Genomic DNA, 11,155 nt, shown 5'->3' on the forward strand with positions numbered 1-11,155 from the left:
GGTTTGTGCTAGAAAATGAAAATTGACGTTTGTATACGTTTTTTTTGGCGTTGTGTGCTCAAGATTATCGCAATAACAGCCTACAACTCTACGTTTATTCTTACTGTTTTCTATACTCTTTCTATCCTATATCACCTGCTATGAAACGTCGTAAATCGTATACAGCAGCTTTCAAGCTAGACGCCGTCAATTATCGTGATTTGCATGGAACCTTGGCAGCGGCTAGTCATTTTGAAGTCACTGAAGCAATGATAAGAAAGTGGGTTGTTGATCGACAAAATCTTCAAGAGATGCCAGCAACGAAGAGAGCCCGACGATACAAAAAAACAAGCGTTGAAGAAGTTGAAGATGCCATCTACAACTGGGTTGTCAAAAAACGAGAAGAAAATAGAGCTGTCACGGTGAAAGAAATAAGGACCAAAGCAAAGGAATTAGCAGAAGAGCATGGTCACCAAAATTTTAAAGCATCTGCGCATTGGTGCATCCTGTTTATGGCGCGAAAAAAGCTCTCTGTACGAAGAAGAACAAGTGTCGGGCTACCGGCCATGAGAAATCTAATTTTACTGTTGTATTGGAAGTGACTGCTGCTGGAGAGAAACTTAAACCAATGCTAATTTTTAAGAAGAAGTTAATGCCAAAAGGACAATTTCCTCCAGATGTCATTGTGAAAAGAAATGAAAAAGGTTGGATGAATCAGGAATTGATGAAAGAATGGATCGTTGAAGTATGGACGGCATCAACAAACCGTTTAAAGACCACTTGAAAGCTGGCTGGGAGAAATGGATGAGAGATGAAGCTAAAGCAACTTACACAAAAAGTGGAATAAGGAGAAGGATGAGCTACGAAGAAGCTGCATTTTTAGTTAGCGAAAGTTTCCAATCCATTTCATCTGATGTTATTCAACATAGCTTTGAAAAAGCATTGTGTGATTTGGAAAATCTCAAAAACGATTTTGCCATGATGAATATAAACGATAATGACGAAGTAGAAATTGGAAAAGTTTAGTGTTATGTTTAGGTATGTTGGAGTCCTTGTTGTTTAATATACAAGTAAAATTTTAAAAATATTTTTTCAAAATCATTTTTTACCGGTAGATTAAACCGCTCTTATCTATGGAATTTTACTGATCGAATGGGCTCTTCTATCCAGAGATCAAATTCCGGCATTTCTAGAGAGATTCCGGCAGAAATTCCGTTAAAATCGCTATTTTTCTATATGAATCGTTTATTAAGTGGGCGGGGTTTAGAGTTGAGGGGCGGAGCTTCTTCTAAACTTCTTCTCCGATTTTTATTTATCCATCCATCAAGTTAGAGGGGTGACTGCATTCAATTTCAATTTCATTCCAATTCATTTTTCACCGGTAAATTAAACCGCTCTTATCTATGGGATTTTAGGGTACATATATTCATATCTCAATCACCGTTAGTTATTTTTGTGGACTCGAATTTTATTATTATTATATTTATTGTGTCTTATTCGAATTTTATCTGGATTTTCGTTTGCTTTATATATTATTTATTATTTGAAATAGTTAAAATTGAGTAGATTCGCCAATGGGTCAAGGCGCTTAGTCAATTGGTGGTAGGATGTCTAAAAATTGAACGCTTTCTCTTTTCTAAGAATTTTCGCAAAAAAAAACAAACAAAATAAAATTGATTAACTAAAGAATAGCCCTGAAAGGATAGTGACTTTAGTAGAATAAATTCCATATGTCATTTTATTATCATTTTCGGAATACAATAAAAACGTTAGACTTCAGTAGTTAGGTAAGGTGGTTCTCTGGAAAAATGTTTTGAGGATGAAATGGTATTTTGGAGGAACATGTTGAAAAATCGAGGACTACTGATGTTTTTCTCGCAAATACTGAAAAAAAAATTGGATATGAATGTTTAAAAAACGTATGAAATCTATTCATTAGCAGTTTGTGAATCACAAATAAATACTTTTTTATCTGATCAACAACGAATTAATTATTAATGTGAAATTATGCAGCTATATAAGTTATACAATTGAAAAGTTACTTGTTACAAAAGAATATTGACCTTAAATGATTACGTAAGTAACTGGTATCGTTATCCATAGCCATTCTTCGTTCGTCCTTCACTAGTTGGTTTAAATAGTTCCTGTAAATGTAATAAATTGAACATTTTAGGTTCTAGATTTGAAGGTGGTTTTTTAAACAAAATTATCAAGTATTTACTTGTTACTGAGTGGCGATAGGCTAATTGCATAGAATTCCACATTTTTTATCGCTCTAATAGCATCAGCTGGTCGTGTAGCATCATCTTGAGAGAATCTATAATAAAACAATTACAGTACTTTTACAGTTTTCCTCTATCAACTATTTAAAAATCCATTTATATATTTATTTATTTACCCATCACTAAGTAGAACAACCACCGTCTTTACGTCAGGTCTTCTTTTTTCCAGTAATTGTCGAGCAAGTTCGAGTGCTGCTCCAATATAAGTAGTTCCTGAATTATTCCTGTGATTATTATTGTTCTTAAAATTTTCCTGGACACCTTCATCAACACTAATAATGAGCAGTTAACAAGTACTCCTGAAGAACTCTCAAAAATTTTCTGGATCAACTTAATATCATTACACTATTCATCTTTACTTATCTCTTTTTGATGAATAACGGTTTTGTGTGTGCTTGTAAATGAACTTAGTTGTAATTCCTGTTACCGTATAATATTGTGTAGGTCACTGCAGGAATATATTATATTTTTCTATTTTATCCATTTTTTTCGTGATAAATTAGTTGTGGTGACATGAAATCTGTTGCGCTTTCTTTCTAGTTTAGTATTTCTATAGTGCTTAGAAATTTAAAGGCAGCAGGGATCTGAGGTGGTGTGGATTTCAGGTGAAGTGTCCGCATACGGGTTCGTAAATTATGGATACGGTAGGTCCGCTCATCTCTCCCATCACTCATCACTGCAAACAGTCCCCTCCAGAACGCTGTTTTGTACACGACGCCATCTACTGCAACGCAGCACCCTTTGCACCGCCTCCGCCCTGCGATTCGTCGAAAATTGATTTGGACCGCCCCGATAGGCAGTAAGGGACGCTGCGCGTGCAAGGGTGGCGCGCTGCAATAGAAGGCATCGTAAAAAACAGCATTCAGGGGCCGGCTGCCTGCAGTGATTCAGGGATAGATGAGCGGAACCACCCCGGTCTCCATAATCTACGACCCAGTAAACGGTTACTCCACCTGATATACCACCCCAGATTCGTGGAATGCTGGTATAAATAAATAAATATGGTAAATATTATATTATTAATAAATATCGTGTAAATATTTAGCTTTTAATTGGGTCAGAAATTGCTTTTAAATGGATGTACAGTCTGTGAATCAACAAAATGTCGTCAAAGTCAAATTCCTTAATAAAGTTTAGAAAATGAAAAAGAAATTGTAATTTAGCTTCGAAACGTTTGCAAGGAAAAGGAGGTTTTTTTTTTCGTTTTTTTACTTGACAATAAATAAATAAATATAAATTTTAAATATTACTCGCCAATTTTACGGTACAAAACTCCATCTATCGATCGATCCTACCTGTAAAATGACGTACACCATTGAAAGCTTTTATAATTTCTGTGCTTTTGTGAAAACTATCAAAAGACCATTCTGTTTTCTGTAATTTTGCGCCAGCAAATTGTATAAGCGCTACACGATGTGATTGATTCTCCGGTTGTATTGATTGCAATAGTTCGGATAAGAATTCCTAAAAAAAAGAAGGAAATAACGCTTTTATATTCGAATGATGAATTGATATTGAAAGAAAAAATTGATTGTCTTAACCTTTTGCTTCAAATATATTTCTCCGACCGAACCAGAACTGTCAACAACGAAAAGAATATCAAGAGAACATTTAGAAGTTTGGATTCCTGTGAAATAAACAAAATTTTCAAAAAAAAAATATTACAGCTAAATATAATGTTCCAGCGATACCGTTTCCTCCAAATGTTTTTGATGCAAATGCTCGGGATACGATACGTGGTCTGGTTATAGGAGTTGTGGTTGTAGTTGTGGTTGTAGTTGTAGTTGTAGTTGTAGTTGTGGTTTTAGTTGTAGGTGGCCTTGTGGATGAGGTTAATGTCCTCGCAACTGTGGATTGCGACGATGGTTTCACAGTCGCTAGAGTGGTTTTTCGTGGATTCGGTAATGACGATTGACCACTGATCACTGAGCTGCTGTGCTAAAGAATAGAACGCAAAAATGAATTTTAAAGAAATTAAAAAGTAGTGATAAAAAAGTAAAGACAAGAATATGAAATCGAACTCAGAGCAAAAAAAATCGGAAAGGATGACATACTCTGAAAAATGTATTCTTCTTTATACTTGCTTTTAATGGCTGTAGTTTAACCGGTTTAGGAAGCTGTGAAAATGTCGGAGCGGCACTTGTCCGAGGTTTCGAACGGCGAATTGGAGGGAGTGCAGAAGTGGAGGATGTACGTGAAAGAATTTTTCGTGTTCTGGTTTTTCGAACAATTTTTTTCACCTAAAAGCAACTACTACAGTTTACTATTCTTCCAAACTATTACTGTAATAATTTGGAGTTATTGCACCACTAAAGAAGGTGAGTACTCGATTTTTATATCATTAATACACCCTGTAATAACTAAGATTAAAATAATGAACAAAAATATGAAAAAAAAAATATGAAATAAATGAAAAAAGAACCTTATTCGGTTTGTTTACATCTGAGCTGTCCACTCGATATAGTCCATTTCTTCGCCTCAATTTTCTCCGAACTACTCGACGAATCTTCTTTAGACGCTGTATTTTTGCCTTCGGAATGGAAGTCTTCTGTATTTTTTTAATTTTATAATTTTATAATGTCAAAATAATGGTAATATATAGTAATTCAGTGCAATATAATAGTAATAGAATAAAAAAGCATAGTTACATGTGGGCGGATTCAACGCACGTGCGATTGCAGCAAATGTTCGAAAATGGGGGAAAAACGAGTAAAATCGAAAAGAGATGGAATTGATTTGGAATTCGTCCCGAAAAAGCTGCGAAATACCATAAGTTAAATTTTTAATTATTGAATACCGTAACTTCGGAACGATTAAGTTGGCAGTAGTTTCAGGAGCTCATAAATTTCAGCAGTACTTCGCGCATTTCCTCATCTCCTGGTAGTTTTTCTACTGATTACATTTTCAGTCATCGTATTTTGTCATTGTATTATGTTTGACAATTTTTTTCACTACATTTTGTAGTTATTTTTATAATCATACCATGGATTCATATTTTATATAGACATATTAATTTGAGACTTACGCCACTACTGAGCAGCTTCAGTTCATGTTTCGCATTTATGACTGCACTTGGAACCTCAGCAAGCACGGAGTTGGGATACTGTAAAACTCAGTGTTAGGCTAGTTGTCATGGTTTGATTCAACACTAAAGTACCTTCCTCATATAAATAAAAACACTACTCTGAAAAGAAAGTTCGAACTTTTTAATCATCCTGAAGCGTCAAAATAGAAGGAAAAGAAAAAGGAAGCTTCTCAGTCCATCACTTTCTGGATAATATACGAAATGTAGTCCTTCATAGGATATTTCAATTGCGTTGGTCAGCTGTAGATACGTGTCGGACGATCGATTCCCTGGGCGGAAAGAAATCGATGCTGTCGGGGAATTTGATCTACTCGATCATTAACATTTAAAGGGTCCTGCCCTACAAGGGTTGCTCGTTTCTTCAACTTTTTTTTTATCTAATGCCAACCTCAAGATCTGTTTTTTATTGCTGAATAATGTACTGTATTGTTATAAGGGTTTAAACTGAAAGTAATAACGTTTATCTATCTCTTTGCTTGTGAAAGACTGTGGGTGATCTTACGTTTTGACCAACTCGTCAATATGTGTCGAAATCCCTCTTGGCAGGATTTTCATTTTCATTTGGTTTTCTTGGTGACTGCGAATGTGGTTGGGTCTATTCCTGCAGGTTAGTCAATCAATTACTGATTTATTTTAATTGGAATTTTTTTTTCATTACAAATCCTTCTCTTCGTCAATCTATTCCTTATTCTTTTTTGTCTATCTTTTGTATATTCTTAATTGATGTTATGGAAGACTCTTAAGATTTCTGGCGGTTATATCACTCCTTAATCACAAATCTTAAACCTAGACAAGGTGCTCTTCTGTGGATATGGTGCATGGTTCCTTATTTTTTCTTTGTTACAGTGACCTCTTGATTTTGGAACGCATACAAGTATTTTCCTCTTCGTATCTTCTTTCCTTTGTTAATTGAAAAATTTCCCATTTCGGTGAACATTTCATTTTCCACGATTATTTCACTATTCATTGAAGATTCTTCATCAAAAACTGGACGCGTAAATGAAGGAATGAAAAATGCCACTCTGTATTTCTAATAACAATATCACTATACCTCACTTGCTAGTTCTAGTGGGACTCTGAGCTCCGTACAGTAAAAAATCCGCTGAACTACAAATTGCCGCGAGATCTACTGTTAAAGGCCGCTCATGTTCACATTCTCAAATGGTGGGTCCTGGGTTGAACAAGCTGCGTACATAAGATGATTGTTTACAGTACCTCCTCATTTTCTGCTTTCTTTCTAACAATTAGGAACGACAGGAACTGGGTAATGCTTAACTTGATGTACGCTACACTTTGATTTGCACTTACCGCACTTTCCACACTATGTAGAACGTTTTCGAAAATTTCATTTGGTGACATTGGAGTAGTTCGAGTATCTGCCGAATGCAGTAGTGTTTTCTGGAAGTAATAGTCAATACGACTGTTGCCAAACATAAGATATATTATAGAACATAAGATATATTATAAACATAAGATATATATTATAGAATTCAAAAGCAAAAAGGAGTATGGAAGAAAAACTCATCCAACCGTTTTCACTTCATTATCATGTAATAGGGTGGTAATATCCTCAGATGAGGTGAATGATGGGATTTCTATGGTCGTTAATTTCTCAGTCGACATTTCGATAATTGGTACATCTGTTAGATCCGTTGATTTTATGATGTCCGCCTCTGTTGTTGAAACCGAAGAAGAAGCGATTCCCTTAAATGACATATTCAGCTTCATTAAAACATTTTTTCTATTAGCTTAACCACCAAAATTTTAATGCTAACAGAGTTGGAATAGGACATGTCGTTAATTGATTCCCTTTTGAAGAGCTTCGTCTTTCTACCGCATTTACGGGTTATGTTTCTGGTTTTTTTTAGCTTCTCAAAAGTACTCGTAAAGAGAAATGCCCATCATGTTTCGTTTGCGACAAGACTGGTGTATAAAACTGCAGAAAATTCATTTCGCGATTCTCAACTGAGGTTTATGAGAAAGAAATCGGCAAGACTACCACTCTACATAGGCGGAGAACAGAACTGAGAAATCTGTTAGTTTGCTGCTAAGCCGCATCGAAAAGGGTGAAGACATGTAATTTTTAAAAATAGTATATATCAGAGAAAAATGTCAGAAATAATTTGCTAAAAAGTTAGAATGTCACTCCCTCTGAATGAGAATTTTCACATTCCCTCATCTTTTCATCAATTATTTCAACTGTTATCAAGGACCCACCGTAATCTCGCTTTCACAAACTCTCGCATCTTCCACATCTTTGAGAAGTCGTTCCTTGAATAACGGTAGATCATCCGGCCTATGTATGAAGATGAATTTTTCGAAGCTTAATCTCCACGTATTAAAAGAAATACCCATAAACATTCGAACTATCTCCAGCGATTCGCTGCATTTCAGGGATGAAGCCATCAGCACTCACGCTCACCACGTATATTTTCACACCTAGTAGACAAAAGGATCATGTTATTCAAATGCTGACATCGATTACTTCAATGTCTCTCACAAGCGATACGAGCGAGAACGTTGCATGAATTTCTCGTGAGTCAAATAAAAAGGGTATAATTTTGAAAGAATAACGCTAATGATTGCACCTTTCTTTTTACGCAAGTACTCGGACGGTTTCAAAGGATCGTCTATGGATAAACCATCCGTAAATAAGGCCACAATCTTAGATGCATTGTTCCTAAACGATCATTGCTTACTTGAAGTGAAAGTAACGTTGATTTATTAATGTACCGGGCTCCTCGATCCTCCTCAAACAATTCGTTTTCAGCTCTTCTTAGCGCATATCCAGTTCTGGTGACACCGGATTGGAAGGACATATCTTGTAGATGTCGAACAACATCATCTCTATCAGCATAGGTGTTTAAACCGAATTCGGTAAGAGGATATCCAGCATATCTGTACAGAAGATTTTTTTAGGAGGATTAAGTGCTTGTCTATTTTGTAAATCTCACTGGATCGTTGCTAATCGTACAGCATCTGGATGTATAGGAAGCACATCACTTAGAGCAGCAGTCCAACGCACTTGTTCGCTATAAATCTCTTCAGTGCTACCGGATGCATCCAAAACGAAAGCTATGTCGAGGAGAGGAGCACATATTTCTGAGGTATGTAAAAGGTACATTCAATTTTAACCACATAACTAGACGAAACCGAGGGCATACCGTTTTCGTCCGCCGAAAATCCTATTGTGAACAAGGCAAAAATTAGACAAGAACGAATCGGAGCCGCTGTCATTTCTGCACTAGAGAAAGGTAGAATTACATGAAATCGAAAAATACAACAGATTACTATAACCTATTACAGGACGGTTATAATACGAACTAGGAACAAGCAAAATAAGAAAATAGAATAAATAGATAAAGGTAGATAGGTAAATTGGTAAATAGAATAAAATAAATGAGAATATAGATAAAGAGAGACAAGTAAATAGATAAATGGAATAAAATAAAGGGAGCTGGCGCGTTATAATTTTAAGCTGATGTTCTAGTTTGTATAAAAGAGCTGTAAATGCTGGGAATTGGAAATCGCTTAAATTGTTTCTCGCCTCTCCAAATAACTGCTCATAATCTCTTTTTGATTATTACGTAGAAAAAGGGGTAAAAGGTTAAGCGTCTTAATAATAGCGTTTTAATATAATTCCAAGAACTATAATATTAGCAAGCCAAACCTAGAAGAGATGTAATTACACATAGAAATGGGATGCATTGCCTAAGGATGACTAAATTAGTATATCAGTACCAGAGAAATTCCAGATTTTGTCACATAATCGATTGAAATAGAAAATTCGAGATGCTTACTTTAAGTGGGGCAATGGAATCCTTGTTAGATGATGCAATCAAATGGGAATGAAATTATCGAGAAAAAATACTTGTAGAATAATAATAGGACCTTACTCCAACCCTTATTGTTTCCGATGTTCTTATAAATCCCAAGAGCTTTCATCAAATCCTCATCCTATCTGGTAAGTCGCCAAACTATTACTTCCTGATTCTTTTGATAAAGATGTTCAATGGGATCAGAACGAAGGGATTTTTAAAGAGCTCAACATGGTAGTTTTCCCAAGGCGCTATTTGTTTATATTTACATTTTGGAGACGTTCAAATGTTTGAAAATTCAGGAGCACGGTTGTGACATCGCAAAGTCGATTTCTATCACATTGTAATTGTTAAACGTTTTATGATAGTCTAACTCGTCGAAAGTTAACACAAGTTGGTTATAGCATTGATGTGAAGAAAAATACTTCTATAAAAATGAAATTTCCTATCTCTTTGTTTCGTGACATCTTTAAGAGTTTTCAGGAAACTTTTACTGGTTTGTGGGTTAGCAATCAAATTTTGCAGACATGATACTTTCTTGTTGTTGGGATCGATTTCCATTGATTACTTCTTCCATAGAAAATGAAGCTAAAGAAAGCAAAATTGAGAATGCTTTCTTAATATTGGAAACGGTCTCCGCTTGTTGTTTTTTGAAGAAAAGTTGAAGTTGAAGAGAGAAAGTTCGGGAATACTTTTTATTCGAGATGGGATATAGGGGTAAAACAAAGCATACCAGCGATAGTAAAACGATCTCCGTAAATGTCGTTGTGCTTTTCGAAGAACTGGGTCAGTGAGGCGATTCAGCTACGGTCGTGTCCGATATGCTACTGTCTGAGTAGCATATCGGACACGACATCATTAGCTGAAGATGAAAATCAACCGGAATTGGGGACATGTGTATGCGACATATTATTTGTTTTCGCTGACAACAGGTTTTCATTCTTTGTCATTTCGGTGTTCAAAAGATGTCCTCGGGTTGAGTTGTGCTTAGGTTGAGGAAACTAAAAATGTAGTGGAATTTCATCGACAGGACTTAACTCCGACGTAGTGTCACGCATTAATATCTCGTCATTTAAGGAGAAAATGAAGAAAGTAAGTTTTATATTCAAAAACTAAGAAAACGTTTTGATTGTGACAATGCAGACAATGTGGGAAGAATATTCCTCTCATTCTAAAAAAAGGAAGAAGGCTAGGAAGTATTTTCGTGAGTTAATTGTTGAATATTCGTATCAGATACAGTCTTAGATCATTCATCAATTTTGCCCTTAACATTTCGAACGATTTTCTTTCTTTAATTTTTTTTGAGGTTTTTGGGCGGATGTAGCGCAGTTTGTAAGAGGTTTCGCAGCGACCGCACGGTCGGGCGATGGTTTGAAGCTCAGAGCCAACTAAGCGTTTCATCTCTAGAGGTCAATAAATTGGTAACAAATATGTCTGGAAGGACAAAAACACTGACTTGAGAGATCGACTAGCCCCGCGAATCATTCATTGTACAGGGCAGTTACGCGTTCGTAAACCTCTAACGACTCTGAATTGAAGTGAACTGGGTGGCGCATCCTAGGCGGATTGAATAGCGTTTACTTGGTTTTTTAATATGGTATCGTTTATGGTATCGTATTATATATCTATGTTTTCAACCATCACCTCTTTTCTTCCGTCGAACTTTCCGAAGAACGTTCATTAGCGTTTAGTGTGAACATATATTTTCATAGTAAACGCATATTCGTTTATATATATATATATATATATATATATATATATATATATATATATAAATGCACAAAGCAGTATGAATAGACGAAAGGACACTTGACTCGTGGAGACACGCCCTCATAATTTCCCTCCACAAGACGATGTCCGTTACGGACTCTATGAGCTATCGAGGAATCTCTTTGCTATGTGTTATGTGCAAGGTTTTGGAGTCTGGAATCCTATCCTGGAATGACTTATTAAATATCGCGAAGAGACAATGCGAGACCAACAAGCTTGCT

General features: G+C 35.8%; 2 protein-coding genes across 3 annotated transcripts; one reads left to right on the plus strand and one right to left on the minus strand.

The window, feature by feature from the left end:
• Positions 1 to 140: 140 nt before the first annotated feature.
• Positions 141 to 581, plus strand: RB195_026189 (uncharacterized protein; the record flags this gene model as incomplete). The annotated part of the gene is made up of 1 exon (XM_064214634.1): positions 141 to 581. The coding sequence occupies one exon, from the start codon at positions 141 to 143 to the stop codon at positions 579 to 581; it is 441 nt and encodes a 146-aa protein (XP_064070515.1).
• A 1,436-nt stretch (positions 582 to 2,017) lies between these two features.
• RB195_026190 (uncharacterized protein) lies at positions 2,018 to 8,583 on the minus strand (the record flags this gene model as incomplete). 2 transcript variants are annotated; one of them, XM_064214635.1, is made up of 15 exons in its annotated part: positions 2,018 to 2,123; positions 2,201 to 2,296; positions 2,378 to 2,474; positions 3,557 to 3,725; positions 3,803 to 3,888; positions 3,953 to 4,199; positions 5,287 to 5,364; positions 6,655 to 6,744; positions 6,877 to 7,050; positions 7,564 to 7,642; positions 7,698 to 7,785; positions 7,935 to 8,026; positions 8,080 to 8,244; positions 8,301 to 8,448; positions 8,511 to 8,583. In XM_064214635.1, 15 exons carry the CDS (start codon positions 8,581 to 8,583, stop codon positions 2,018 to 2,020), a joined length of 1,788 nt encoding a protein of 595 aa, XP_064070516.1. The 2 variants fall into 2 exon arrangements, with proteins under 2 accessions (XP_064070516.1, XP_064070517.1); XM_064214636.1 differs by lacking the exons at positions 2,018 to 2,123; positions 5,287 to 5,364 and having other exon boundaries at positions 2,197 to 2,296.
• Between the last annotated feature and the right edge of the window lie 2,572 nt (positions 8,584 to 11,155).

Source organism: Necator americanus, chromosome X, assembly GCF_031761385.1.
Source record: "Necator americanus strain Aroian chromosome X, whole genome shotgun sequence".
Classification (NCBI taxonomy): domain Eukaryota; kingdom Metazoa; phylum Nematoda; class Chromadorea; order Rhabditida; family Ancylostomatidae; genus Necator; species Necator americanus.